The sequence below is a fragment of the Acanthochromis polyacanthus genome, chromosome 6, assembly GCF_021347895.1.
Source record: "Acanthochromis polyacanthus isolate Apoly-LR-REF ecotype Palm Island chromosome 6, KAUST_Apoly_ChrSc, whole genome shotgun sequence".
Classification (NCBI taxonomy): Eukaryota; Metazoa; Chordata; class Actinopteri; family Pomacentridae; genus Acanthochromis; species Acanthochromis polyacanthus.
The window spans coordinates 29,783,269-29,810,264 of NC_067118.1; the positions used below are offsets into that span (position 1 = coordinate 29,783,269).

General features: G+C 40.8%; 1 protein-coding gene across 3 annotated transcripts; it reads left to right on the forward strand.

The window, feature by feature from the left end:
- On the forward strand, positions 1-26,550 carry cacnb3a (calcium channel, voltage-dependent, beta 3a). Of its 3 annotated transcripts, none has more exons than XM_022204491.2 (14): positions 1-489; positions 1,155-1,247; positions 10,377-10,496; positions 14,881-15,003; positions 15,108-15,223; positions 15,321-15,400; positions 15,501-15,520; positions 16,055-16,132; positions 18,081-18,139; positions 18,258-18,358; positions 18,444-18,595; positions 18,678-18,773; positions 20,457-20,627; positions 23,873-26,550. In XM_022204491.2, exons 1-14 carry the CDS (start codon positions 409-411, stop codon positions 24,290-24,292), a joined length of 1,710 nt encoding a protein of 569 aa, XP_022060183.1. In that variant the 5' UTR covers positions 1-408; the 3' UTR covers positions 24,293-26,550. The 3 variants fall into 3 exon arrangements, with proteins under 3 accessions (XP_022060183.1, XP_051805106.1, XP_022060185.1); XM_051949146.1 differs by lacking the exon at positions 1-489 and adding an exon at positions 560-693; XM_022204493.2 differs by lacking the exons at positions 1-489; positions 1,155-1,247 and adding an exon at positions 8,177-8,296.
- The last annotated feature ends 446 nt before the right edge of the window (positions 26,551-26,996 follow it).

Genomic DNA, 26,996 nt, shown 5'->3' on the forward strand with positions numbered 1-26,996 from the left:
CAGCGTTTGGACAAAGCAGCACACTTACTAATGAAGAACTGTGTGTGTGTTGCGTCTGTGTGTCGGTGTGAACAGATTTGGGTGTGAGTGAAGTGAACCCTGACACCCCCGGCGGAGCCTCACACTTAGTACGGACCTGTTCGGTTCACGAGCGACGACGCTTTAACGGTTTATTTGAGCTCTGGTGATTTTTCCGGCTCGCTTCATGTTTTCTCCTCGTCACATTTCAGTTATTTTCCCCTCTGTTTTAACCGGGGACTGTGAGCTATCTTTCTTCTCAGCAGAGATCGGACATTAATGTGGGTGTTTCTTCGCTCCGTTTCCTCGCCGTGTTCCCCGCATATAGATGTATGTGGAGCCTCTTGTTTCCATGTCTGTGTGCATCCCGCCTCCCTGCGCTCTCAATAGATGGTGCAAGTCAAAATGTCCAAATCGCCCGTAGACCCTCTGTCTGCTGTGGAAACCGGCTCCCAGTCGCACTATTTCCAGGTAAATCCACCCACTTCACTCTCACACCTAACTCTGCCCCTCGCCGAGCGAAGTGTCGGTGTTTGAAGACGGCTAGCTTGAAGCCGTCAGATGCTACTTGTTGTTCAATCTGAGGCGTCGCGTTTTGGCAGCGAGCTACTTTATTTTTTCCACCTCCGCCTTCGCTGAAGCCGCAGATTGATGCTGGAGCCAGAGGATCACAAAGTAGGCTCACACAATAAGCCGTTCTCTTCATATCTGCTTTATTTTCAGGCCTTTTGTATTCCTCTTTTCTCCCCCATTATTTATTTCAGTGCTAGATGCTCCATTCACACCAGTGCAGGAGGAACCAGTAACACCATGGGACTTGCATGCAGGTTTTTAGTGGTGGAAATGTGCAGGCCATGACTCAGAGTCACCTGTAGCCTGAATCTGAACGCCTTCCCCTTAATGCACTCAGTTACAGAGGAAGGGGGCCTTTTGTATTAGGCAAAGCAGTGTGTGCAGCTAGATGAATGCAGCCCTGAGATGAGGGGGGTTTTGGCAAAGTTACAGCTGATTTTATTTGCTGCTCTGGTGCACAGCAGCTCTTGTGCACTCAGTCTTGCCAAATGTAGCCTTGTAGTGTGTTGAAATGACAAACAAAAGCATTGCACTACCCATCTCTTTGTCTGTTCTCTTCACAGTTGCCCAGAAAGTTGCCTAAACGCAAGAGCCGCTTCAAACGCTCGGATGGCAGCACGTCTTCTGACACAACATCCAGCTTCATCAAACGGCAGGTAAGAGAGCTATTTATGCATCACCATCCCATTATCACACGCTGATTGTCAGTGGGAGGGAATATCTGTAGCATCTATAGAAAAATGTAGGTCATGTTGTGCATTGAAGTCTGAATCCAGCTGTAAGGGCCTGAAGTTCTTCTTCAGAGCATTGTGTCTCTGCAGTGTTTGGTCGTGCAGCATCTACAGTGTGTATTCATCAGTTAGAAGATGTTTGAGAGGGTAGTCGAAATACATTTCTAGTTCTGTACGTATAATCCCTGTGTCAAATCCATGTGAGCTTCTGCTCTGCATCTTCATCTTCATCCACAGCGCCACCTCCTCCACTTACAGATGTTGTTTTGCCCAGGAGAGGGCAGCAAAATGCTTGAAAGTGCACAGTGTGTTACACCAAAATCCCAACACAGCCCAGTTTTTTTAATTAATGTTTTCAGGTCAGGCATGTGCAGAAGACTCAGATGGAGATTTGGGTGTTATTTAAGACCATCTCTGTGACCGACTAAAAAGCCAAAGGGATGATTTGCTGCATGCTGTTACCGTGCCGCCATTGTGAATCATACTCCTCTCATCTGATCTGATGGAGAACATTCAAGACATTTGTAATTTACCTCCATGTGTTGTTTGTGAAGAGGTGTCGGGTTTGACGTGGGCGTCCGTGTGGTGGTAGTTTCAGTCCAGCAGAAGGGAGAACCTGATCCCTGCAGAAATCAGGTTGTGAGGAGTCAAGAGGTTTCGCCCAGCCACAGATGGACTGTGCATGCTCATCCCAAACCGCCAGATCCCCGAGGTTCGTGAGCCTCGATGCATCAAAGAGGGCAAGTCAGGAGTTGGGAAGGATTCAAATATGCGCTTTAAAAAGGAGACCGGTGTACTAATGACAGACAGTGCTACAGGGTTCTCTTTATTCCTGCAGGCTTCTGTATTTCTCCAGTGTCGTTTTCGACGTGATTAATTAATCTGGAGCTGAAATGATTACAATAGGGCACAGTGAGGATACAAATGGATACTAGGGTGGGAAGTTGTCTTTGGCTTTAAAAACACACACAAGTCACATACACTGTAGTATGAAATAGTCTCTTAGAAAAATAATCTGCCACTATTTTGACAGTGGATTAATGTTCTATACGCTAACATAATATACATATTGATTATGTTTGATTTTCTTAATCTGAATCCACAATTTAGCATACAGTATGAGTATTAAGCCGCAGAAACTTGAAATATTACATATTTAAACATACAATTATCTCAAAGCTGTGGTTAAGCTCAGCTGTAGCAGTAGCTTATCTTTTGTTGATCAGTTTCTTGTCTAATTGGTTTAGCTCTAAATCCATCCACTCAAACAAAACATTCAGTTGAAGTCTCAACCTGGGAAAGCCGGCGAGTTGTGAGTGATAATGCAGTGCATTTTACTTTTGTTTCCTTTTCAAGTTGTTAAATCAGATATGTTTCATAACAAACAGTAATCCAATTCAAATGTCAAGGCACAGATGAAACTAATAGTCGATTAGTCATTTGACAGAAAGATAATCAACAACTGTTTCAGCAATTAATTCATCATCTGAGTCATTTGTCAAGCAAAAATGCCAAACATTTCCCTTATCTTGCTTTTCAAACATAAAAAGTTACAGATATGTTTTGTATTGTACGATAATAAACCAAATCTTTTTAGGTTTTGCGGGGACTTGACCATGTCAGCTGAGGCTCTAGGTATATGCTATCAGACATTTTTCACATTGCTTGTATTTGTATTTGATATATTTAATATTTGGTGCAGTTTATGTTTTTTTTAAAAAAATTCTTTCTCAAATAAACACTAACCAGCATATTTAATTCTGATGCATATTTTAAACTGACTGTCTCAGTGAAATAACATTTAAACAGTGCAGTAATTCACAGCAACTAATGATTATTTCCTTTTTTTTTTTACTGATTGCTTCTTAATTAATAAATTAAATATGAAGTCTATAAGATGTCAAATGAAGGTGGAAAAACACCCATCTTGCATACCCAAAGCACAGAGTGACATCCTTAAATGACTAATTACATCTAATTAACACCCTAAAACCCTAGAAAAATATTGCATTTACTTTCGCGTAATATGATAAAAGCAAGCAGCATCTTCTCATGTCTGAGAAACTAGAACCAGCAAATATTTGGCAAAGTAGTTGAAAAACCTCATTAACCAGTTCATTAAAGTTCCACATTTAAATTCACTTATATGATTTTAAGGACTAGAGGCATGATGTTCCTTTCTTACCACAATGAGCAATCTGCAAACATGAGGTTCAGACATCATAAAAAAAATACCTCGATTTCATGCACAGCACCATTAGCATGAGGGCATGTGGAGCAGAGTAACTGCGAGGCGTTAGTGAGAAGACGAGAAAAAAAAGGGCTGAGCAGACATCTTCTTCAGGAGGGGACATTAGTTATCCTGATCGGGGGGCTTAATGACAATCTCCAGATTCCCAGAGAATATTGCACGGTTTAAAATATTCATGATGCTCATTTTGAAGGCCTCGGGCGATGTGTGGGTTCGGCATTCACACGAGCACCTTTAGCTTCTTTTCAATCATTACCTCCTCTCTGAACGCACAACAGGCACCCCGCCTCCTCCCGCTCCCATTGGTGATATGACAAAGTGTTTTATGCAGAAGGAGTAAATTTCACAAACAGAGCAGATAGTTTCTTGCCTGTGATAGGGGTGGGGTGTCTATGGAGGAGCAGTGGAGTATGACTCATTTCTGCAGCAGGATACAATAAGCAGTATGGATGTATGTGTTATATGTAGGACATGAGGCTCTGAAACGGGAGAAATCTTGAGGGAGTGCATGATAATAACAGCAGTCTCTTCTCTGCCGGCGCATGCTGAATTGGACTTTTATGGAAATAAGTGAGAATGTGATGTAAATTTAAAGAGGTGGTTTGATCAAGTGACGCAAAAGCTGCGTTGGTTGTTGTGTTGTGATGTGATGAGGTGGGGTAAGAATAGAAAGGAAGGTGTTGCCGGTGTCTGCTCCAGTGCAGGTTGTCCCTGGTTAGGGGATGGGACACAGTGCAGTCTGTCTGCATACAGCATGTAGTGTATAGAGAGGGAGGGACTGGCAGCACCATCACCACACTGAGTAAGTACAAAAGACTCCCGACACAGTCACCTTCTTCTCTCTGTCTGTTCCTCCTGTCTTCCACACGTCTCTGTGGCATTTCCACCGTATCGTAGCTGCTTCACCTCTCTCTGTTTTCCTTTGTCTTCCTCCTTCACCTCACCTCACCCTCCAGCAGCGCTTTTGTTGCACTCATTCCTTCACTGTTTTTTACTTTTTGATTGCCATCAACCCGTCTGCACTCTTCACAGTTCTTCACAGTCTTGTGATTGATCAATTTGACATGCAGTATGCCTGATCTTGACTTTGATATTGATGTAGCCATGGTATGATTTATTGCATTGTGTTTCAGAGAGCACCGTGCATGCGTAACTTGCTGACATTGAATTACGACCGCACAGTTAATCGAACACTTTTTGAAATTGGATGTTTGGCTGCTGGATTTCCAAATTGCTGGAGCTTGCAGTTTTGTTTTTTTTTTTGTCTTTTTGCTCAGAGAGGGAAGGCTAGTGAATAATATATTCTGCTGTTGTGCAGAATCTTCTTCCTGAAAATAAAGGAAGATAAATTAGATTTTTGCATTAGCATGCACTCCCTGCGTTTTATTTGACAGGATTTCAGGGAACATGCTTTGCACTTTGAACCAGTTTTTTTTACAAATCATGTCAACTCTACATTACTTACAAGAAGATTTAAGGCACGCAGCAGATTTCTGAGTCGTGGTTTTCGTGCTCTCCGGGTGTCCGTTGTTTTTGGCTGTGCTAGCATTGTGGCGTCAGGACTGAATGCAAGTTTGTTAATTTTCTGCAATTTCTCAGCACCTATTGCTATCAGATTTTGTCCAGACTTTTATGATCCCCAGAGGACGAACCCTGTATTCTCTGTTGATCCTGTATTCATTATTTATTTCTACACCATCATCAGGTTAAACTTCCAGCTTGTTTAAGATTCCCATCAGCTGCACTTTGTGTTTCAGTCACAAATGTATGCTAACATGCTAATCCAAGATGATGACTGCAGTAAACATACCTGCTATACATTATCACGGTGCTGTTGTCATTAAGAGCACATTAACATCCGTCAGTGCTGTGCCTACAAGGGTCAGTGTGCTTTAACATGCCTTCAGAAGACACTGTGCAAATAATTTTCACATGTAATTTATTATTGCGTCTCCAATCTTTACAATTGCCAGCTTCCCTCCCTCATCTTTAAATGCAGCCTTTCAGATCAGTATAAACACGTATTCTCAAGTATTTCACAGAACCACTCGGGTGGCTGGAGAGTATTTCATTAGATGATAAAAAAAAAAAAAAAAAGAACTTGCAGATACTTGAAACTTGTTCAAAAGTGAACACCTGCTGTACTGCTTGCAGGAGGTAACAACTTTACCACGCTCAGTTTTCCCGCTGCTCATTATGATCTGACCTGTCTAAAGATAAACAAGCTGGTATTTACTAAGTGGATGTGTGGCTTTTTTTATGTGAGCATGAAGCATTTCCACATGACTGGATGACTGGTCTTTGTAATGAAGTACATGTCAGCAGCGTGTCAGTGTATGTCTGTTGTTTTGAGGACAGACAGCTTGTTGGTTTACTAGCATCATCATTATATTCTTGTTAATATCAATATATACACTACTGTTCAAAAGTTTGGGGTCACTTAGAAATGTTGAAGAAAAGTATTTTTTCCAATGAAGATACTATACAATTAATCAGAAATACAGTTAATGTGGTAAATGACTATTCTAGCTGGAAACGGCTGATTTTTAATGGAATATCTCCATAGGGGTACAGAGGAACGTTTCCAGCAACCATCACGCCTGTGTTCTAATGCTGCATTGTGTTAGCTAATGGTGTTGAAAGGCTAATTGATGATTAGAAAACCCTTGTGCAGTTATGCTAGCACATGAATAAAAGTGTGAGTTTTCATAGAAATTGCCTGGGTTACCCCAAACTTCCAAACGGGGGTGTAAATGTTAAATGTGGTATTTCTAACTAAGTATCTTAGTTAGAAAACATCATTTCACTTTGAACCTCAGGAGGTGATGGTGAGTAGCTGTAGTGTCCAGTCTGCCTTTGGTGCAGCATTTGGTTTCTCCTCAGCAATGCTCATTTCACTGAAAAACACACACACACATATATTTGTCTTCATTATACAAAAAATACCCAAAGCTAGATTTTGTAAAATCTGTGAAGCTGTTGGGTCAATCTGTGAGCGTAGTACAACACTCTAAATTCTACCTGTACACAAGCCTGGCCACCTCCAGTGTCTCTCTGGTGCCTCTTCTCCCCTTTTGTGGAGCAGTTATTCGCAGATCTTTTTCACCTTTAGACTCACTTATCAACATCATATCTTATACTGATATTCATGAGGTGGCGTGGGGTGTTTTTATTAAAAGTATGCAATTAAATAAGAATAATAATTGGCAATAGTATGACCCGAAATCAAACATTTTATCATCTCGATCTCTTATCTGTATCGACTAGCCCTAGTGCTTTTTTGTTGAAAAACACTTTAGCAACAATAAAAATCATGACCTTACAATTTTTTTTTTTTTTTTTTTTGTATTTTTTATTTCCGTAAATTTACAGTTATTAACTGTGTGTGATGTTGGAATACTTACAAATGGCACAACTTGAAATGAAGTGGCCACAATGAATGTTAGCTGTGGATCAGGTTACTATGTATAATGTAAAAGTTAACACTTTCCAGCTTTACTGAGTGTTTCGGGACTCTTTCAGTTCATTGTTTGGGTTTTCTCTTTGCTTTCCTGACGATATCTACGGTAATTAGCACGCTGTATGCCACCTTCTCAGGCACCAAATGATAGCCAGACGAGGTTAGTGGCTAGCTGTTGAACATAAGGAAGATTTACCGACTCAAGCGTCTCATATTTCCCCCAGGTGTTGGTGGACAGAAATCTGATCTAACAGGAGAGATAATATTGTTTTTTTTGTCTGTTTTTTTTTTTTTTACTTTGGATTCAAAAGCAGCTCTGTGTGAACGACTGATGTCTGAAGAAGCAGTTCTTTGCTAGTGTGTTCATCAAATTAACTTTATAAGGTAATAGCATGACAGTGAATGATACAATTTATTAACAGCACAAACTTCTGTTAACTAGGGTTTGCTTACATTTTGATAAATAGTTGTTTCTTTAAATGTGTTGTTTGACGTATTACCCACGCCACGATGGGTAAGCTGTTTATTTATCTACAGTTTAACATAGCCAAAGGAGAAGAAATCTACATGTAATGACTTATCAAAAGGAACAGAAGAGTAGATCAGTAAAATCCTAATCAAATTAGTGCTGAAATCCTCTGTTGTTCAGTCCCTCAACTGTAGGATAACTTGGCCCTCTGAGGACTCGACTAGCTGGATGACACACTTCCCCGTTGGCCCCTCCCTGTGGAGTTGAGGCCATCAGTGTTGCAGTGTGTGAAGAATAATCACAGAAGCAGAGTAGGAAGGAACAGAGTTAAATTTAGCCTGCAGACAGGGACATTAGCAGTGGAAAAAAAACACAACAAAAAAAAACAAGACCTCCTCTGAAAAGACAATAAAGATGTACTCACACATTGCTACACTCTGCAATGCAGCTCAGTTTCACCTAGAAGATACCATGTTTTCTATTCAGTCACATTGGTGGTAAAGCTGGATTTTGGAGCATTTAACAGGTGGCCAGGTCAGAGAGTGTGCACTGTGGAGGGGTCCACGGTGTAATGTCCACACATTAAGAATGAACAGCAGTCACTCGGTGTTCCAACATCATTAAACAGCACTCTGACATAACGCCTTTCCTCTGCGCCCACCATCGTATTTATTCCGCTTTTATGTCTGTGTGTGTTTCTGAGCATTCCCAGTGAAGACAGGGACGCTGGTAGAGTGAGAAAATTCAGATTCATGTCTTTATCAGGCTCTAGCGCCGTCCTCCTAATCAGCCAGGTATGCAACTCTCTCTGCTATCTGTGTGTCTCTGTCTCATGTGGTCATGGTCTTTTTCCTCCTCCTCCTCCTCCTCCTCCCCCCCTGCTGTGTTTTCCCATCTTTTCTTCTATCTGCGGTAAGCATAGATATCTAGGTCTCACTCCAGTCCTTCATAGCATTTTATTCTGCTCTAATCTCATCTTCCCCTTGAGACAGCCTTGCTTTACCGTCGTATAAAAACTCTCTCATCTCACCATCCGTCAGTCACTCATAAACACCCTTCTCCTTTCGGTATATCTTGTCAACAGTATTAACCCCCCACCCCCTTTTTCCTCTCTCCCTCTCTATCTGTTTCTACCCGTTCTTCCTCACCCTCCTTTTCTCTGCCGGTGCTGCTCTGGCACTGGTGCAGTGTTGCCTTGCAGAGCTTGTGAGTGCTAGAAATCAGATCTAGTTATCTAACACAGACACCACACCAAAAAAAGAAACGAGGAGAGGTGTTCGCTGGCAGTGGTGCTGTAGATAATAATTTATTTTGGATTGTATGCATGCATTCTGAAGTGCAGAGAAAGCAAAGGTGGTGGCTGTTCTTCAAGTCTGGGCACTTTTTTTTGTGTATTTTGCGCCTGTACTTCCTTTTGTTGTGCTGTTGCTAATTGGTCCTCCAGAGGATCCGTTTGTATATGTTGGCAAGATGGATGACCAGGACTAAATCGCTGCACTCTGGAGGAGAGGAAAACCAAAGTGAAAACTGTATTATTTACTGTTTTTTTGGTTTCTTAACATTTGGCTTTATTTCCAAGAATATGGTTGATTGTTTCAGTGTAGCTGTTGTTGTTATCTTTGAGAGTTTTATATGAGCATGTTCCTGTCTGACTTCTCCATCACAGCTGATTTTCTCATGCTATGTCATCCTTTGATTTTCTCATGTGTTTTGTCTGGCTTGTTTTTGCTGCAGCAGTTCTCTTCACTGACATATTCAGGACTGAGTTCCTCCTGAGAAGCCAAGTGGGCACCAAATATAGGAGGACACACACACACACACACACACACACACACACACACACACACACACACAGGGACACCACACACAGCACCCAAACTGCATCAGGAACACCTTCATGTTCTTCTCCATTTTGTGTTTTTATCTTTGGAAATCCGCAACGTGGCTTCTTTTTGTTTGAATGTCGCATAGCAATGAAATTATTTCAACAAGCAGTACTTCGTGTTGTAGTGTTGATTCATCTATGATGTTGTTTTGAAATGTTTCTTTTTCCACTACTAGTTCAAAACTAAGAGATATTTTTTTTATTGTCCCGTGAAACAAAGACAAGTAGATAAACGTAATATTTTGAGATGCTGGAACCCGTGAAAAAAGAATTTAAATGGTTACAAAAACAGTTCCATTTTCTGCTCAGCAGCAAATTGATTAATTGACTCTTCGTTTTAGCTCTACATTATACAATACAGAAATTAAAGAAGATAATTACAGGTTACAGTTTCTGAATAAAAAAACACCTATGTAGTGATTTTCACCATTCTACTTTGTGTAAAATGTTTCCTTGTTTGCTTTATTTGTCGCTTTCAGCATAATGTGCTAGCCATCCCTGGGAGGTATCCTTAAAGCGCTTGCAATGAAAAATGATAACCAGCATATATTTTGCTAATGAGGAGATGTCCTTGGAGAATAAACAGAGGAATAAAGGATGTATATGTGCTGCACTGTGGGGGATGATGGAATGGATTGGGGCCAAGCAGGAGAGAAGAGCAAGCAGTTGCCTCCTTTGTGCTATATTTGGTCTATCAGAAGATGGCTGGTGTGGGAGAGCAACGCATTGTGTTGTAGATACACACAGGCTCACCACATGAATGTGTTCATGAATACAGACACATATTTTCGTACACACCTGCACACAAACAGACTGCAGAACAGAAAAATAGATGAAAGCCGACATATAAACAGAAAGAGCAGAGCTATGTTTCTATAACCTCACAGTAGCATGTTTAAGAAGTCTTAGCACGACTAGATGATCTTCATGTGAGTAATGAAATTATTAATTACTGTATCGCAAATAATAGTCCCACTCTTTCCTGACAGGGGTCGGCTGATTCGTACACCAGTAGACCGTCGGATTCAGACCTGTCAGCAGAGGAGGACCGCGAGGCGTATCGGCGTGAAGCCGAGCGCCAGGCACAACAGCAGCTCGACAGAGCTAAGGTGCGCAAACTACGATTTATGCAGCTATGTGGTACAGTGCTTTGAATGTTTCATCAGCTAAAATATGTTCCACTTCAGGGTTTTTTTTGGGCCTTTAGATGGTGACTATGCAGTATGCACAATGGTAAACTTGATCAGTTTGCGTACAATAAAGATAATAAGTTTGGTAGTTGCTAGAGGTACAGACCCGTACTTTCCATTTGCCAATCAGATACGCGAGATCTGGTCACATGACTCCCGGTAGACGCTGGAGGTACGGACCCGTAGCATCGGTTCTACAGGTACGGATCCTAAACCTGACCCTAACACTAACCCTAACCTTAACCTTTGCTTACCTTTCAACAGTTTGCAGTGGTTAGCAGCTTCTTGACTCGCGAGACTCGCGTACGGGTTCGTATCTGTCTGGCAAATGGAAAGTGCCGTATCCGTAGATACTACCAATAAGTTTGTGTTACCTTGTTTTGACAGAAATTTGTGCACTTTCTTTGTATTTATAACCATTTTTATTAACAAAAATGCTATCATTTTTGAGTATATGAACTCCAGTTAACAAAACTGGTTAAAAATTGGGGATTAACCGATATGACTTTTTTCCAGGGCCAACGCCAATAAGTGGTAATCAAGAAATGTCGATGACCAATATAGCATGAGCCACATGCTAAGATTCATTGCAAACCTCCTAGTGATAGCCTTAGCCTAGCACTGTTTGCAAAATAAGGTATTTTCAGTGTAACAGGAAGCTGGGAATGCTTATATAAGATTGCAGTATTTATTACTACTTAAGCAACATCTGCTACCCAACCTTCAAACCACAGCTACTGCTAACTCACTGAAACTACTCCACTCTACTCATGCACTTTTCTGTCCCTGTGAGTAAACAGTAGCTTTCAGTGTTGATTGGCTGTTACTCGTGACGTGCAACCAATCCAGAAGTACTGTGGATGGGACATTGCCTGAAACCACAGAGTGACTATAGACGGAGCCAGCTGTAACAGAGTAGCACAATGAATTTGTTTTTAAAATTACAATACCAATAATTAGAGAAATGTTGAATATCGGCCCTGATAATCGGTCAGTAATCAGTCGATCATTATTAAAATTATACACGCTACCAGTCAAAAGTTTGGACACACCTTTTCATTTTATGGTTTTTCTCTGTTTTCATGACTACTTGCATTGTAGATTCTCACTGAAGGCATCAAAACTGTGAATGAACACATTCAAAGTGTGAAATAAATGTTTTATATTTTAAATTCTTCAAAATAGCCACCCTTTGCTTTGATTACTGCTTTGCACGGTCTTGGCATTCTCTCAATGAACTTCATAAGGAAGTCACTTAAAATGGTTTTTCAACAGTCTTGAAGGAGTTCCCAGAGATGTTGAGCACTTGTTGGCCCTTGTGTATTCACTCGGCGATCCATCTCATCCCAAACCATCTAGATTGGGTTTAGGTCAGGTGACTGTGGAGGTCAGGTCTCTCCTTGGTCAAATAGCCCTTATACTGCCTGGAGGTGTGTTTGGGGTCATTGTCCTGTTGAAAAATAAGTGATAGTCCAACTAAACGCAAATCGGATGGGATGACGTGTTGCTGCAGGATGCTATGGTAGCCATCCTGGCTCAGTGTGCCTTCAGTTTTTAATAAATCCCCAACAGTGTCACCAGTAAAGCACCCCCATCCCCAGTGGGAACCATCCATGTAGAGACCATCCGTTCACCTTGTCTGCGTCACACGAAGACACGGCGGGTGGAACCAAAGATCTCAAATTTGGACTCATCAGACCATAGCACAAATTTACACTGATCTAATCTCCATTCCTTGTGTTTCTTGGCCCAAACAAATCTCTTCTGCTTGTTGCTTTTCCTTAGCAGTGGTTTCTCAGCAGGTATTTGACCAAAAAGGCCTGATTGGCGCAGTCTCCTCTGAACAGTTGGTAGAAATGTGTCTGCTACTAGAACTCTGTGTGGCATTTATGTGGGGTCTAATCTAAGGTGTTGTTAACTTATGATTTCTGAGGCTGGTGACTTGGATTATCTTATCCTCAGCAGCACAGCTGACTCTTGGTCTTCATTTTCTGGAACGGTCCTCATGTGAGTCAGTTTCGTCGTAGCACGTGATGACTTTTGCGGCTGCCCTTGAGTATACATTCAAAGTTTTTGCAATTTTCCGGATTGACCGACCTTCAGTTCTTAAAGTAATGATGGACTGTCATTTCTCTTTATTTAGCTGATTGGTTCTTGCCATAGTATGGATTCTGATAGTTGTCAAATAGGGCTGTCAGCTGTGGACCAACCTGATTTCTGCACAACACAACTGATGGTCCCATATCCATATAGAAGGAAAGAAACTCCACAAATTAACCTTGACAAGGTAGTTGTTGTTGACTGTGAAGTGAAAACCATTCCAGGTGACTACCTCATGAAGCTCATCGAAAGAATGCCAAGACTGTGCAAAGCAGTAATCAAAACAAAAGGTGACTATTTTGAAGAATCTAAAATATAAAACATATTTTGACTTATTTCATGTTTTTGTTTACTACATAACTCCACATGTGTTCATTCATAGTATTGATGCCTTCAGTGAGAATCTACAATGTAAACAGTCATGAAAATATAGAAAGACCACTAAATGAGAAGGTTTGTCTAAACCTTTGACTGGTAGTGTATATGTGTGTTTTTAGTGTCATCTCCAATAAATCTTTATGTTTCAGTGTTACTCTGAGCTTCCTGTCTTACAGGGATTGCTAAAGACTGACTGATCTGGCTGCAGAAGCCGAATCGCTCATTCATGCACCTCTTGCAGATTATGTACTATGTTTACTGGCTAAAATTCCCCTTTTATAAAGTCAGATGGTTTAATTTCTTCTGATTATGCTGTAATAAAGTGATTATTCAAATAACAGACTAGCAGTAACTCCTGCAGGGTTCAATACGGCAATTTAACATTATTTCACACAACACTTGGTCCAGACTGTGGAGGTTGGGCAGAAGTCCTATGTTCATGTCGTTTTTTTTTATCCCCAAGCCAATGTCAGGACCCATGTCAAACTAGTGCTTTTCAGCTGAATAAGTCAAATTTACACAGGTAACCTTCTGTCTGTTAGAGGGGGCACAGCAGAATGCAATTAACCCAAACATCTCTGCTTCCAGTGACACAGTAAATGTTCCACAGTTCCTTTCTGCCACTCAGTGCCGGAGGACTTAAAGAAATGTAAATTATTTTTAAAAAAAAATGCCCACTAGATATTTGGTACCAGCCCTTACACTGGAAAAGTCTGGAAAAGCAAAAAAAAAAAGCGCACCTTATCTCCTCAATATTCACTGTTAACCCTCCCACCAGCAGGTTTGAAATGCTCGGTATCTTTTAAAAATCACTAAAATTACACCATTTATCAGAACAAGAAACTGTAAAAACAAAAGGAGTTTTCTTTTTTTTTTTTAGATTTTGTTTGCTTTCAAATGTTTCTTGTGTTACTCATATGTGACACAACGTTTGGTCAGAAAACCGAAACAAATCTAAGGTCAAAATCACAAGATTTCATCAAAACAACTTCATTCTATGTGTCTCAGTCAATAATCAAAATGCACCACTTGGTTTGACCAGATTCTTCAAATATAAACCAAGAAGCCGTGACTGACTCAGCTGTGACTAACCGTTATATGACAAAAAATGAAGGACTTTTCGGCTGAACTGCAGGCTGTGTTTATACAGAAGAGACTATGGACAAATATAGAAAGAAAATTTAAAAATCTAAGTAATTAAATATTTATAGTATGAAAAGTCTTTGTTAAATAACTAACCAAAACATATACCTTTTTGTTTTTCTTTTAATATTATTCATGACATTCCAACTTTGTCATACTGCGGAGAACAATTTTTTTGAGGTTTTCTACTTCTAGCCACGGTTGCACAATTTCCAGAGGTGCAGGACTTTACATCGCAGTGAAAGAGCCAATGTACTAGGTGCACCTTTCGCAGGGCTCCTTGTGGTCACAGTGCATTCACAGATAACATGAACATTTAGGCTACCAAATTATGGATGCAAAAATCCAAAGTCACACTGGCAGTATCAAGGGCTCATTGTTTACCAGGTTACAAAGTTAACACTTGCTATTAGCTGTCATGAGAACACTAACCCCAAACTCTTAGTAGCTGGCTCTGTATCTGTGATTTTTAAACTATATGTTTAGTGTATAAATGTCCAGTCATAGAGTTGTTGCTTTCTTTTGTATGATTAAATTATAATTTTTGGACTTGGCCCAAAGGTCAACGGGTAGAAGTCCAAGTGAAGGGAGTCCAAACCTCGGGTGCGCTGTATTATATGCTTATACTGCAGTCTTCATCGCTGACACACGTTCTTGTTGTTTTTATTTATCACTGCTCCAGTCCAAACCTGTAGCGTTTGCAGTAAAGACGAATGTGAGTTACTGTGGAGCTCTAGATGAGGACTGTCCTGTCCAAGGAGCTGCAGTCAATTTCGATGCCAAAGACTTCCTGCACATCAAAGAAGTGAGCCATCGTCTGTCGTTAATGATGACCAAATACCGCCATTACATTAAAACGAGACAGATACCCATAAGACAGTGATGTTGTTGTTGTTGTGAATTTAACAGAAGTACAATAATGACTGGTGGATCGGGCGGCTAGTAAAAGAGGGTGCAGACATCACCTTCATTCCCAGCCCCCTGCGACTGGAGGCGATGAGACTCAAGCAGGAGCAGAAACAGAGGTCAGTTCAGAGCTTCAAACACACACGTATCGAGCTTCTGAAAGGATTTATCTCCACAGTATAAGTTTGATAATTCAGCTTGATGTGGTTGTTGCAGGAAAACAGGGGGTAACTCCTCGAGTTTAGGTGACATGGTGAGTGGGAGCTGGAGGACCACACCGCCATCTGCAGGTGAATGTAAGTACTACAAACCTGCCTGTGGCGCTGCAACAGAAACCAGCTTCTGCTGCCTTTTGTCTTGTTCCTTCTTTAACTGTTATTTCCTTGTGTTCACAAGCTAAACAGAAGCAAAAACAGGTGGGTTTTGTCAGTTATTGATTGTACAGAATTTGCTTCTAATACATCCTGTTTGATTTTTAGCTTTAATTGATATTCTCAGCATGTTTTAAGAACTTGAAATATCATTTAAATCTTTCATCAATCAGAAATGGGATCGTGTGACGGTAAATTGTGTATGGAGAAGGTTGTGCTGTAGCTTTGTGCTGTAAAGTTATTTTGTATAATTTATTGTTATTAATGGTAGCACTGAGGGAGCTTATTCACTTTTAAGGGCTAGTGTCAATTTTAACTAAATATTGAATTCATTATTTTTCACCTATCCAGGTTTAGCCCAAGATAACGGATGAGCTTTAGTAATTGTTACGTAATGTTGGAAAGTAATGAAAAAATGTGCCTTTCTGTGATACTTTGACTGTAATAACTATTAAGAAAAATTACTATTTAATTGTATTTTCTATTTTCTACAACAAACAAGCCCAACCCTCATCACATCTTACCCCCGTTTTCTCTGTTTTTCATCCCTTTCCTATTGTCCTCCCCTATTTCTGGCAGGAACATGTCCCTCCCTACGACGTGGTGCCCTCTATGAGGCCGGTGGTCCTCGTGGGACCATCGCTGAAGGGCTATGAGGTCAGCTTCTCCCCATTTCACCTCCAGCAGACAGAACAACTGCCTTACTCTGCACTATATGTTACCACTGCTCCTGCTCTGCTGCATTCATTGTTCAACCAACTGAATACATCTTTTGAGCTGGATTTGGCTTTATTATTCAATATTCTCAGAGGTAGAAGAGAGTTGATTTAGAATCAAGATTTTCCATGTTGGCACGTAGGAATACATGTGGTACGCTGGACAGAGCATTCAAACATCAAATAATGACTACAAATCACAGATTTTTAGAAATTTTCTTGCAAGTGTTTATTTGTTTCAGTATGTTCAAAATAAAATCATTAGCAAACACATAAAGAACAAGCCCTTGTACTGAAGGCACACATCTTAAAGGTAACAGAGGAACGTCACAGCCACAAACTGTAATTGTACAGTTTAAACTCATTATTCCTCAGCAGCGAGAATTGAAAACTCCACAGAGCAGTTTCATGGAGTTCAACTTGACAAAAAGCACAAAAATACATGGTTATATATGCATTGTAAAAGTATTTTTAGCGACTTTTAGATATGTATTTAAAATCTAAAACTGAATTCTGTTTGCAGGATGCAAAAGCATGCAGACCCTAAATTTAGCACTTTGCAGAAGCCCCTTTGACAGCGGTTACATTTTCAAATCTTTTTCGCTGTCACTCCAAGCTTTCCACCTCTGTATTTGGGCAGTTTCTTCTTGGTAGATCTTCAGTTTTTTTAGAACTCATGAGAAGCATGTGAGCTGCCATCTCCAGGTCTCTGTCTGGGCTTTGGACACTCAAGGACAGACATAACTGCAGATGATGGTTCTTTTTCCAGCAGGTTCTCCCTGAAGCTCTACTGGAGTGAATGTTGGGTTCTTGCTCAGTTCCTCAGTTTGCCGGAGCACTGAGTCCTGGCGGTGCTCCTTGTATCTCATAATTACTGAGGCTACTGTGATCCTACAAACACGCAAAGCTTTTTAGATATTTTCATACTCTTGCTCTGATCTATGTCTCACTACATTTTTATCGCAGAGGTCTACAGAGAGTTCTTGCCTTTATTTTTGTCCTGTCATGCTGTGGAAATTGTGCAGTCATAGTCCCTTAACTATGCCCAGTCAATTCAGTGGACTCCAAGCAAGTTGTAGACACATCTCAAGGATACTTAGATCAAACAGGACAAACCTGACCACAGTTTTCCACAGCGATGGGTCTCAGTGTAGACTAACTGATTTTTAGATGAAATCTGCCCACACAAAATGTCTGAATATGTTCTGAACAAACTGTAACTGTGTTCTCTCATCACTTCACTATTAATTACTTCAACAAGAGCCACTGTGTCACTCAGTTGGTTTTGTGTCCAGTTCTAGTTGAAAGAGCAAACAGATCTCCTTTTTCTTTACCTCTTAGAGTAATCTCTGTGTTTCACCTCTAATACTCCTGCACTATCCAGTACTTGACAGGAGCGGAAGTCACCTCCAGACAGCACTAATTAGACTAATGACTTTCAGCCACACATCAGAATAGATGATGCCCAGGTGCAGCAATGTTCCCTGGTTTTTCTCTCCTTCCAAACACATTTGAGAGATGAAGACAAGGAATTTGTCCTGAAACGTGGATTTTGTATGTAATTAAAAAAAGGTATTATTTTCAGTATATGCTTTTGTAGTGTTGCTCAAATAACTGTTTCTATGACTGCTTTTTATTCTGCTCAAGTTCCTGTTTTTAGAAAGTAATAATGCTTTTACATGAGTAGACTTTCTGGCTACTTTGCCCACCTCTGTATACATAGACTTGCGCTGTCATGAAGATATGCTTTTCACAGTTCATGAAGGCGGAAGGAAGCTGTTCTCATGTCTGCTTTGTATTCTGACATTACAACAAAGCTTAACATTACTTCTTTAATTTCACAGTTTGTATCTAAATTGTTTTTTTTTTTCCCGTATTCTCCCACTTAGGTGACAGATATGATGCAGAAGGCTCTTTTTGACTTTCTAAAACACAGATTTGAGGGAAGGTCAGTAAAATGGACAAATCACAGAATAAACCCAGTAGTTGTTGAAAGTCGCATCTTAATAATTCTGGCCAGAAAAGTCAGTGCACATTTTTTCCTCTCTGTGTTTTCTGACTCGCAGAATCTCAATCACCCGTGTAACTGCCGACCTGTCCTTAGCCAAGAGATCTGTCCTCAACAAAAGACCCATAATGGAAAGATCAAACACTCGCTCCAGCTTAGGTAACTGTCAGCGTGAAAATGCTACAAGTCTCTGTTCTGGCAAAGCATTAACTGCCAACTTATACGATGAGTCTTCTCTGTGCAGCGGAGGTTCAGAGTGAGATCGAGAGGATATTTGAGCTCGCCAAAACCCTGCAGCTGGTGGTTCTGGACGCAGACACCATCAACCATCCCGCACAGCTCGCCAAAACCTCCCTTGCGCCCATCATTGTCTACGTTAAAGTTTCCTCACCAAAGGTACACCTCACTTAGTATGAAAGCTGGATTAGGCTGCCTCATCTTCACTGATGTTTGAAACCATCTCGTCTTTTCTTCTAAGGTGCTCCAGAGGCTGATTAAATCCAGGGGGAAGTCTCAGAGCAAGCACCTGAATGTGCAGATGATGGCTGCAGACAAACTCTCTCAGTGCCCCCCTGTGAGTGTGATTGTGTGTGGTTGTTTCCACTCAGTCTGTTCAGTCTGACATTTTATATGACCTTTTTATATGATATTACTGGTGGTGAACTCATTCAGTCCACCACAAAGGATATTCTGATCGTTTAGGACAAGGCCAGACATATGTTATTTCATTCCCATCAACGCTGAAACTTATATTTGATTGATCCGTATAAACTGTTACTGCTGTAACTACTCATTTACACCAACTGTGCATTAACTGCTACAAACAACAGTTTGACAAAGGTACTTGTTCATTTTCAAAATGAAACTTTTTGTATGTGACTCTTTTTAAGACAAAAAAAAGGAAAGATTTGCATCCTCAGTACACTGGAATAGGTTTGGGACTGAATGCCACTGTCAGGGTAGGGACGTCAGAAAGACATTGTCAGAGGGGGTGTTTTTTTCTGAGATTCACTACCAATAAAAAAAATAAACACCAGCCTTATCCTTTAACACGCCTTACTGTTGGTCACCATTACTGTGATTCTTGATGATTCAAACTCTTGTAGGCTGGTCAAGAATCCAACTTGAATTTTCTCGGACCGCAGTAAAGGCACCATAGTTTGAGAGAAAATTGGGTCATTTGAACAAAAGCCATGATTTTGATTAATGCAGGAGCCATGGCTGTAAAGATAATACCTGTCAGACTGTCTGTTGTCTATCACTCTGATCCACATTCAAATGTCTCAACTGTAGGGTAGGTTGTGATCAAATTTACTGCTTTAAAGTCCCTCTCTGTTCATTGATAGAACCCCTAAAAATTAGTCTCTGTGTATCAGTTAGATATTTTGATTTTTTTCCATGAAAATAATTCTTTATTACCTTGAAAATGGCACAGATGTAACTGCCTCTCTCTCAATTCACAGTAGCTTTAGCACACCAGCTTACCTAAAACTCTGCTTAAGCACTGTAAAACTAGTTTGTTAAATATTTTCAACTTGTAATATTGGAGTTATTTGGCCGTACATGTTTGAAAGTGATTCTGTAGAATAATAATGACATGAAAAGCCTTTTGTTCCTTCGGTTTGATATGTATGAAACCCCAGGTGTTTGAATATGTGTTTTTATTTTTGACATCATCAGTGCACCACAGCTTTAAGGTGCTCCACCACTATGGCATGGACTGCTTTTTTTGCTCATGATGGGCCTTCTAGCATCTAATTTCGACAAGTTAACAAAAAACTGTTGATTTTAACCAAACGGGGGCTTTTAAAGAGGCAGAAGCTATTGGTCTAACAATATATGATCAGCAAATGTTAGAATGCTAACATGCTAGGCTCTGATAGTTACCACGGCAAATACAACATCAGGACAGCTGCAACTAACAATTAGATTCATTACCGATGGATCTGCTGATTAAATTGTTCCACAAAATGTCGGAAAATGGTGAAATGTAGCTGTTGTAATCTTCATTTTTAGGAAAACAGTCCAAAACTCAGCCATCTTTGGTATGCTGTCAAACAGAATAAAGAAGACAACTGTCTCATTGCAGTTCATGGAACCAGAGAATGATTTTAAATGACTCAAATTTGAAGGAAATGTTTACAGATATACCCTAATTGATTTAAATACATCAGTGCTACATTATTGCAGCTAAACACTGGCATGTATGGAAGCATGTCTGCAGACTTGTTAATTTTTTCTTGCTGTTCTCTTGCAGGATATGTTTGATGTCATTTTGGATGAGAACCAGCTGGAAGATGCTTGTGAGCATTTGGCCGAATACCTGGAGGTCTACTGGCGTGCCACTCATCTCCCAGGAAACACCCCTCTTAATCCCTTACTGGAGCAAAGTCTGATGACGCCGCCTTCTGCCATCTCTAGCCTACAGGTAAGTTGGTCTTCATGTGTTAGAAAAGCAGGAGGGCATGAAAGTAGGCTTTTAATACTGTTTTAAGACTCTACAGTGTTTGAACTCGCTGTATGTTGTCACTGTCTTTACCAGCTCTTCCCATCTCAGACTCTCACTCCTGTGTTCTGATTTGTCTCCAGTTGTCTTGTCTGTCTTCTCACTCATCCATGCTTAACATTTTTGCAGTTTTCTGAAACACAGGAATTAATTGAATGATCGCTTACAAAATGGGGTGAGTAGTAGGGTTTATATAATATGTATATATATTTGCACTCTACCCTCTCACACCTCCCGACTCCCGAACACGACGCAGCGGCTGAGACAGTGAATGAACAGCATTTTATTCATTCAGATCTCACCACAGCAAAGATAAGACAATGTGTTTTCTTTTCTTTACTGCATCCTGCCTCTTTTCCTTTACTTGATGGTCTCAGGTGAATCACTACTCCAGAAGCTTTCGGGCAGAAAATTCACAAAGCAGTTATGCTCCATCTTCAATTTACCGCCATAATTGAGATGCAGTGTTTATGTGAATTATACAACCCGGTCTCACGGGGATTCGTGAAACTGTCACGTAAGTTTTAGTTTCGGTTTCGTGCGCACCAACACGATTTCGTCATGTTTTTCGTGCCGCTCACCACGAAATGTTTTTCGCTGTGGTAATCACATCTGAAAGTGGTTTATACCGGCGGATTCATGACGATCTAAGCTGTCCATCGGTGTATACTGCTTGTGTGATCGCGTTTGCGGCCGCTGGCCGCCAGACATTCTTGAAATTCCTATGCAAATTGGTAAGTGTACCACCGGCTTATGGTTAGGTTATGGTTATGGTTAGGGTTATGTTTAGGAACGATGTCATGCAAAATATAGCGTTGGATTCGCCACGGTTTTACATTAAAAATATAATATACACATTCTTTTGAAATACGTTCTGAGTGGCACGAAAAGTCCGCCGTTTAAAATACATTGGTGCGCATTTCGTGGTGAGCGGCACGAAAAACATGACGAAATCGTGTTGGTGCGCACGAAACCGAAACTAAAACTTACGTGACAGTTTCACGAATCCTCGTGAGATCGGGCTGAATTATAAGAAAAGTTCCCTATTATTTTGTATTTGTTCTGTTGATGCTGACCCTTTTCTAAGAATGCTTTGTGAATGCTGTCGCTGCTCACCATGGCACATAATGCTAACTTGAATGATGCTAATGACAATCAAATGATCAGTGCTTTAACAATGTATTCACCTGAATTATGTAAATGCAAATTTACACTGTAAACAGAGACCATTACATCAGTATGATATCATTTTATGTGAAAGTGTAACCCCTGACCATCCATAAACTTGCATTTCTTTGGTTCAGTGTCTCTAGTGTCAATCTGTAAACACACAGATAAAACAAAGGACTTTGAGGAGACTTCTTTAACAAACACTACTGCACTAATGCATGAATAATATTAACATGTTAGCCCTTTAATGCTGCACAAGTCAGTTTTATATCTGTTACTTGCAGACTATGACCACAGCGCCTGAAAATGATGCAGGATGAGTTCAGAATAAACCTACAACAAATGTTTTAAAGGTTCCATATTGTGCCCCTTTACAACAAAATAATGCTTCCCAGAATGTGTCTTTCATTTTTTAGGCTCAAAATACTCCAAATACTCGCAAAACAGGTGGCCACCCAACAGCGACCACACAGATGCAAATTTATGTGAGCACAGAGAGCAGGAGAGAAGCAAGCAGTTTCCACAAAGGTCTGACCTGTGGACATATCATCAAAGCTAACAGTAATGTTAGCTACATTAGCCTGTCAATCCTTGGTGTTAGCACTAAGGATTTTTTTTCTATTGTAATGATGCTTCTATCAAAAATGAAAGGAATCCACTTGATCTTCAGTTCCTCAGATGGGAGTGGATGAAGACTGTTTTGTTCACTCTTGCATCCAGCAGCAGAACAACTGCTGTACTTTGCTTGAAGCTGTGACATTTTAGAGTTAGTAGAAGCAGATGTAGAAAGTAAACAAACCTGGTGGACTGTGATGACTTGCTTCTTCTCAATGACTCACCTGGAAGCAGCAGGCAGTGAGTGGGCCGGATTCTGCATAGTTTGATATACAGGGCTACTGATTCATTAACTTTTACATACATTTTACTGACTTGTAAAGGTTGGACGCTGTCTCGTTGTGGGGAGAATTTCACCATATGGGACCTTTAATGCTTTAGATACTGTCACCATTTCATTGCTCAGTGTTTCCTTGACTAAACACTGTAAATACATATATTTTGTCATTCCAAGTGATTGAATGAGGCAGCACTCAAATCAAGGATTATGGATATTTCTTGTCATTGCATTTCTACAACAAAACTTTAAGGAACTAATCATTATTATATTAATGACCCCTGCAGATATTTTGTTAGTCGACATTTGCATTCAGTAAAGATGTAATATCTTGACAACTGCTGGATAGACTGCACACATTTATAAGAATTAACACTGTTGACTTGTGTGATCTCCAGACTGTAGCTTCAGTTCAACAAGGAGTTTGACATTTTGTTTTAGTGAAATGTCTCGACCACTCTTGGTGTACATCAGCATGTTGTCAATGTGAGCATGTTAGCATGGTGACATTAGCTTTTTAGCCAATGTAGATGATAATATATGAATTACTGTCTCAGTAGCCAAGCATCACCAAGATGTTTTACCTACTTTTCCTCATCTGCTGTAAAGATTCAAGGAAACGGGCAATTACACAAAATGAGAAAACTAGCTTTAGCTTCTGCAGCTTTCCAAAAAATGTGATTTTTGTTTCAATATTTTTTGTTGTTGTTTAAAAATAAACGCAGAAATCAGACTCCTAGAACGGACGTTTTGCTCAGTGCATTAGGGAAAGTGTACATGCTGTTTTGTGTGACTCCTCGTTTCTTGAAATCTCTACAATGGAGGTGGAAAGTGCAAAGTTAGCATGACTCATTAAACCACAACATGAAATGACAAATAGGTTGAAATAAATCAAACTTCTCCTTTAAAACAGACTTGAACGTTTCCTTCAGAGTCCTTCTTGATGTAGTGTTTGCATTATTCTGTCTCCCCTCTGTGTGTCTTCTGTCTTGGAAAGATTACCAGAAAGTGTGAAGCTACTTTGAGATGTACTCTTGGCTTTAGAGCTCTCATTTGACTCCCTGTTTTTTCTGTTTTTTCCTCCATGATCACTTGCACGATCCAGAACAAGAACCAGCCGCAGCCTCGTGAGGCGGTGGGCTTGGAGGGTGACGAGGAGGAGGAGGCCGGCGAGGAGGCCCACTCCCCCCTGGAGCAGGACAGTCTTATGCCATCTGACGAGGCCAGCGACTCCCTGTCTCGCGGCCGGAGGGGAAGCCCCTGCCACAGGGGCGGCGAGGAGGATGAAGAGGAGGAGGAGGAGGAAGAAGAGGAGGAGGAAGAGGAGGATGATGAGTACACCTCCCCCTGCCATGCTCGCACATACAGGGACATGTACCCGCCTCACCGTGGGCACCCAGGCAGCGCCCACAGTGCCAACGGGCACGAGTCACAGGACAGGCTGCTCCAGCGCGAAGCTCAGCAAGGTCACAACCAGAGGAACAACCGCCAGCGCAGCCGCCCCTGGCCCCGAGACACCTACTGAAACCAGTGCCCCTCCCCGCCTCCAGATTGGCACTGAGGCCCCCCCCCACCCCCACCCCCGAGCCCTACCATAGTCTCACGGTTCCAAACAAACAAATTGAAAAAGATTAAAAAAGTTCCCAAAATCAGCTTGAAAACTTCAATGATAACAGATGCCCAGTTTAAATAATCCAATCTTCCAGTTTGTCCACAGAGAGGATTACTAACCTCCTCTGAGTCCAGTCATTCAGATTAAAGTCAACAGGGCTACTCACCTCTGCAATGGAAAGGTTTCAGGCTACCAGCTGTACGCAAACTCAAACTTTAGCTGCTTTGCCTAAGGTTTCTCTATTGTAGGATGTCTCATATACTGGCCTTAAAATTCCTAAGACTTTTAACTATCTTTACTATTGCATGTATAATTATTTTAAGACTATTTGCACATTAACGTCAGAACAGGAATTGAATGATCTTTACAGATAAACTAATGTAGGAATGTCTTCTGTTGAATCCATTTATGTGGGAAATAGTAATGCATTTGATTACAATGTATATACTGAATGGGCACCTGGTTTTGTTTCATTGCTACTTAATTTAATTGTTTGATTTTGTTAAATGGACTTGTTTGTCGCCATCCATGTGTTCAGTGAATGGCATTCGGGAGACTCGCGCTCAGTCTATTTGGTATGAAGCTGCAGTACGGCGTCAGCGTCACCTACAGTGCAGTATGTTCTGGGCATCACTCGTCTTTGCTGTGGCACAATCACTCTCTACAAAAAAAATCTAAAAAACGGGCACAGAGAATGTAAACACAAAGAAAGGGAATGTTTTCAATCTTTTAAAAGGACGAATTCTTTGCCAAAACACTTGTTTACATCGAGTCATTCACATCTGTCAAGCACATGCTGCTCAGCTGCAGCTCCTCCTCGAATCCAGGCTTCAGAGAATGTAAGCTTGCATGCCTTTTTGCACCTCCAGCACCACCCGGTGTGTCCGACCCGACTGATCGGCCCCTAATTCGATTGTAGCACGTTATTGATTGTAGCATCCACGACGCTGATCTCACCCCCTTCTGTGTGTCGAAACATTGCGTCACGTCCGCGTACTGCAGTTCTACAGCTGGTTCTTTGACCACGGCGGATCCTCAGGTGTAAAGTCCTACACACTCATCGCGCTCAACTCCATGTAAAGAATGTGTCGTGCTCCTGAAGGACTCGTAGCACTCGATGTCATTCTGTTCCTGCACCGTTTCTAGTCCGTGAGCCGACGACGAGTTGGACGTGATGCTGACAAGCGGCGACCCGACTCTGTTTCCCGCAACAGGGTCGGCGTGGTCGCAGCCAGCTTTCTTGGAAACACCGGTTTACTGCTTCCATGTCTCACAGGTATCCCTATCTAGTGTTCTGTATATTTTGAAGAGAAAAAAAAATCAGCATGATTGAAAAAAAGAAGAAAAAAAATCTATGCAAGTGTTGCATGAAATCTGATTGTTTCTTTTTATGGTTAAGTATTTTAGTAATGCATTGATTCTGACTCTCCTCGTTGTCTTGTAGTGATAGTCTTGTCTTTGGGGCTACTCACTCCTTGCACCACTAACAACACAACTACTAAAAATCGATTTATTTCTCCACACTCCTTAGCACCAGGGACATTCTTCCACTATATTACTGGTTGATGCACTTTTAAAGTCACTCACTAAAAAGTTGTCCCAGATCAGGCTTTTGATTTTTTTTTTTTAAATTTGTGATAAAGGAATGAGTGAATATTCAAAGCCCTGTATGTCTTAGTTCACCAATTAGCTACTTTCATTATATTTTGGCAGTTTGTTTTTCAAAGCGGACCAATTCAGCAACTGATAAAGCAGTTGAGGTTTTTCAATTTATGAAGCACAATTTTTACAAGGGTTTTAATTTAGTTTCCTGTCTTATTCTGTATGCAATACGAAGCCTAACATTGAAAAACTTTAAACGCCTTAGACCATCTGGACTTCCTCTTTTGTGTGAGTAGAAAAAAATATATATATTGCACTACTTTTCTTTGGGATGGTTGCTTTGTAATGCAATAACTGCACTAAATATAACCATATATCCACCAGACTACCACAGCGTGCTAGCGTGACCTGACACGCCTCTTCCCTCTATTTATCAAAAAGAGACAGCAAATGTGTAAAAAGTGAGACATTTCCTGCCTGATGCTGTATAGAATGCTTTCTATTTGAAAATAGATTTACAATGCTAAGTAAAATATGACTTAAACTAAATAAACATGACATTTTATGTACTTTTAATTGTTTGGGTCGTTTCTGTGATTCAGCATGACATGCTTAGTGATACTTTCCTGTGTTCCCCACTTCGGTTCAGACTGAAGTATCTCAAGCAGCCAAATGACTGACTTTATCTCATCTTTCCCTCTAGAGTAGGCATGGGCAAACTACTGCCCCCGGGCCACAATCCGCTTTTCAATCCGGCCCGCGAAATATTTTTGTCAATATTAGAATTGACGAAATTACAGTGAAGACCACATTCATTTGGCTTTCCTCTGCAATACCCGACGTTTCTGTTGACCCCACTAGATGGCACTCTAGACACAAGTGACCTTTGTTGGTTCATTTTCTCTTCTTCTACTTTGCAACTGCATTGAGCCCTGTGTCGACCGAAGAAAAGTCGACAGTGAGTGTCGAGTGTTTCAGAAGGAGTGGCCTACTGAATATTTTTTCGCTGAAGTCC

Bases quoted from the DNA above. Each gene is read 5' to 3' on its own strand.
- cacnb3a (XM_022204491.2), top strand. From the start codon at position 409: ATGGTGCAAGTCAAAATGTCCAAATCGCCCGTAGACCCTCTGTCTGCT. The intron at 15,224-15,320 runs GTCAGTTCAGAG...TGGTTGTTGCAG, and splicing joins AAGCAGGAGCAGAAACAGAG to GAAAACAGGGGGTAACTCCT. The intron at 20,628-23,872 runs GTAAGTTGGTCT...TGCACGATCCAG, and splicing joins CTGCCATCTCTAGCCTACAG to AACAAGAACCAGCCGCAGCC.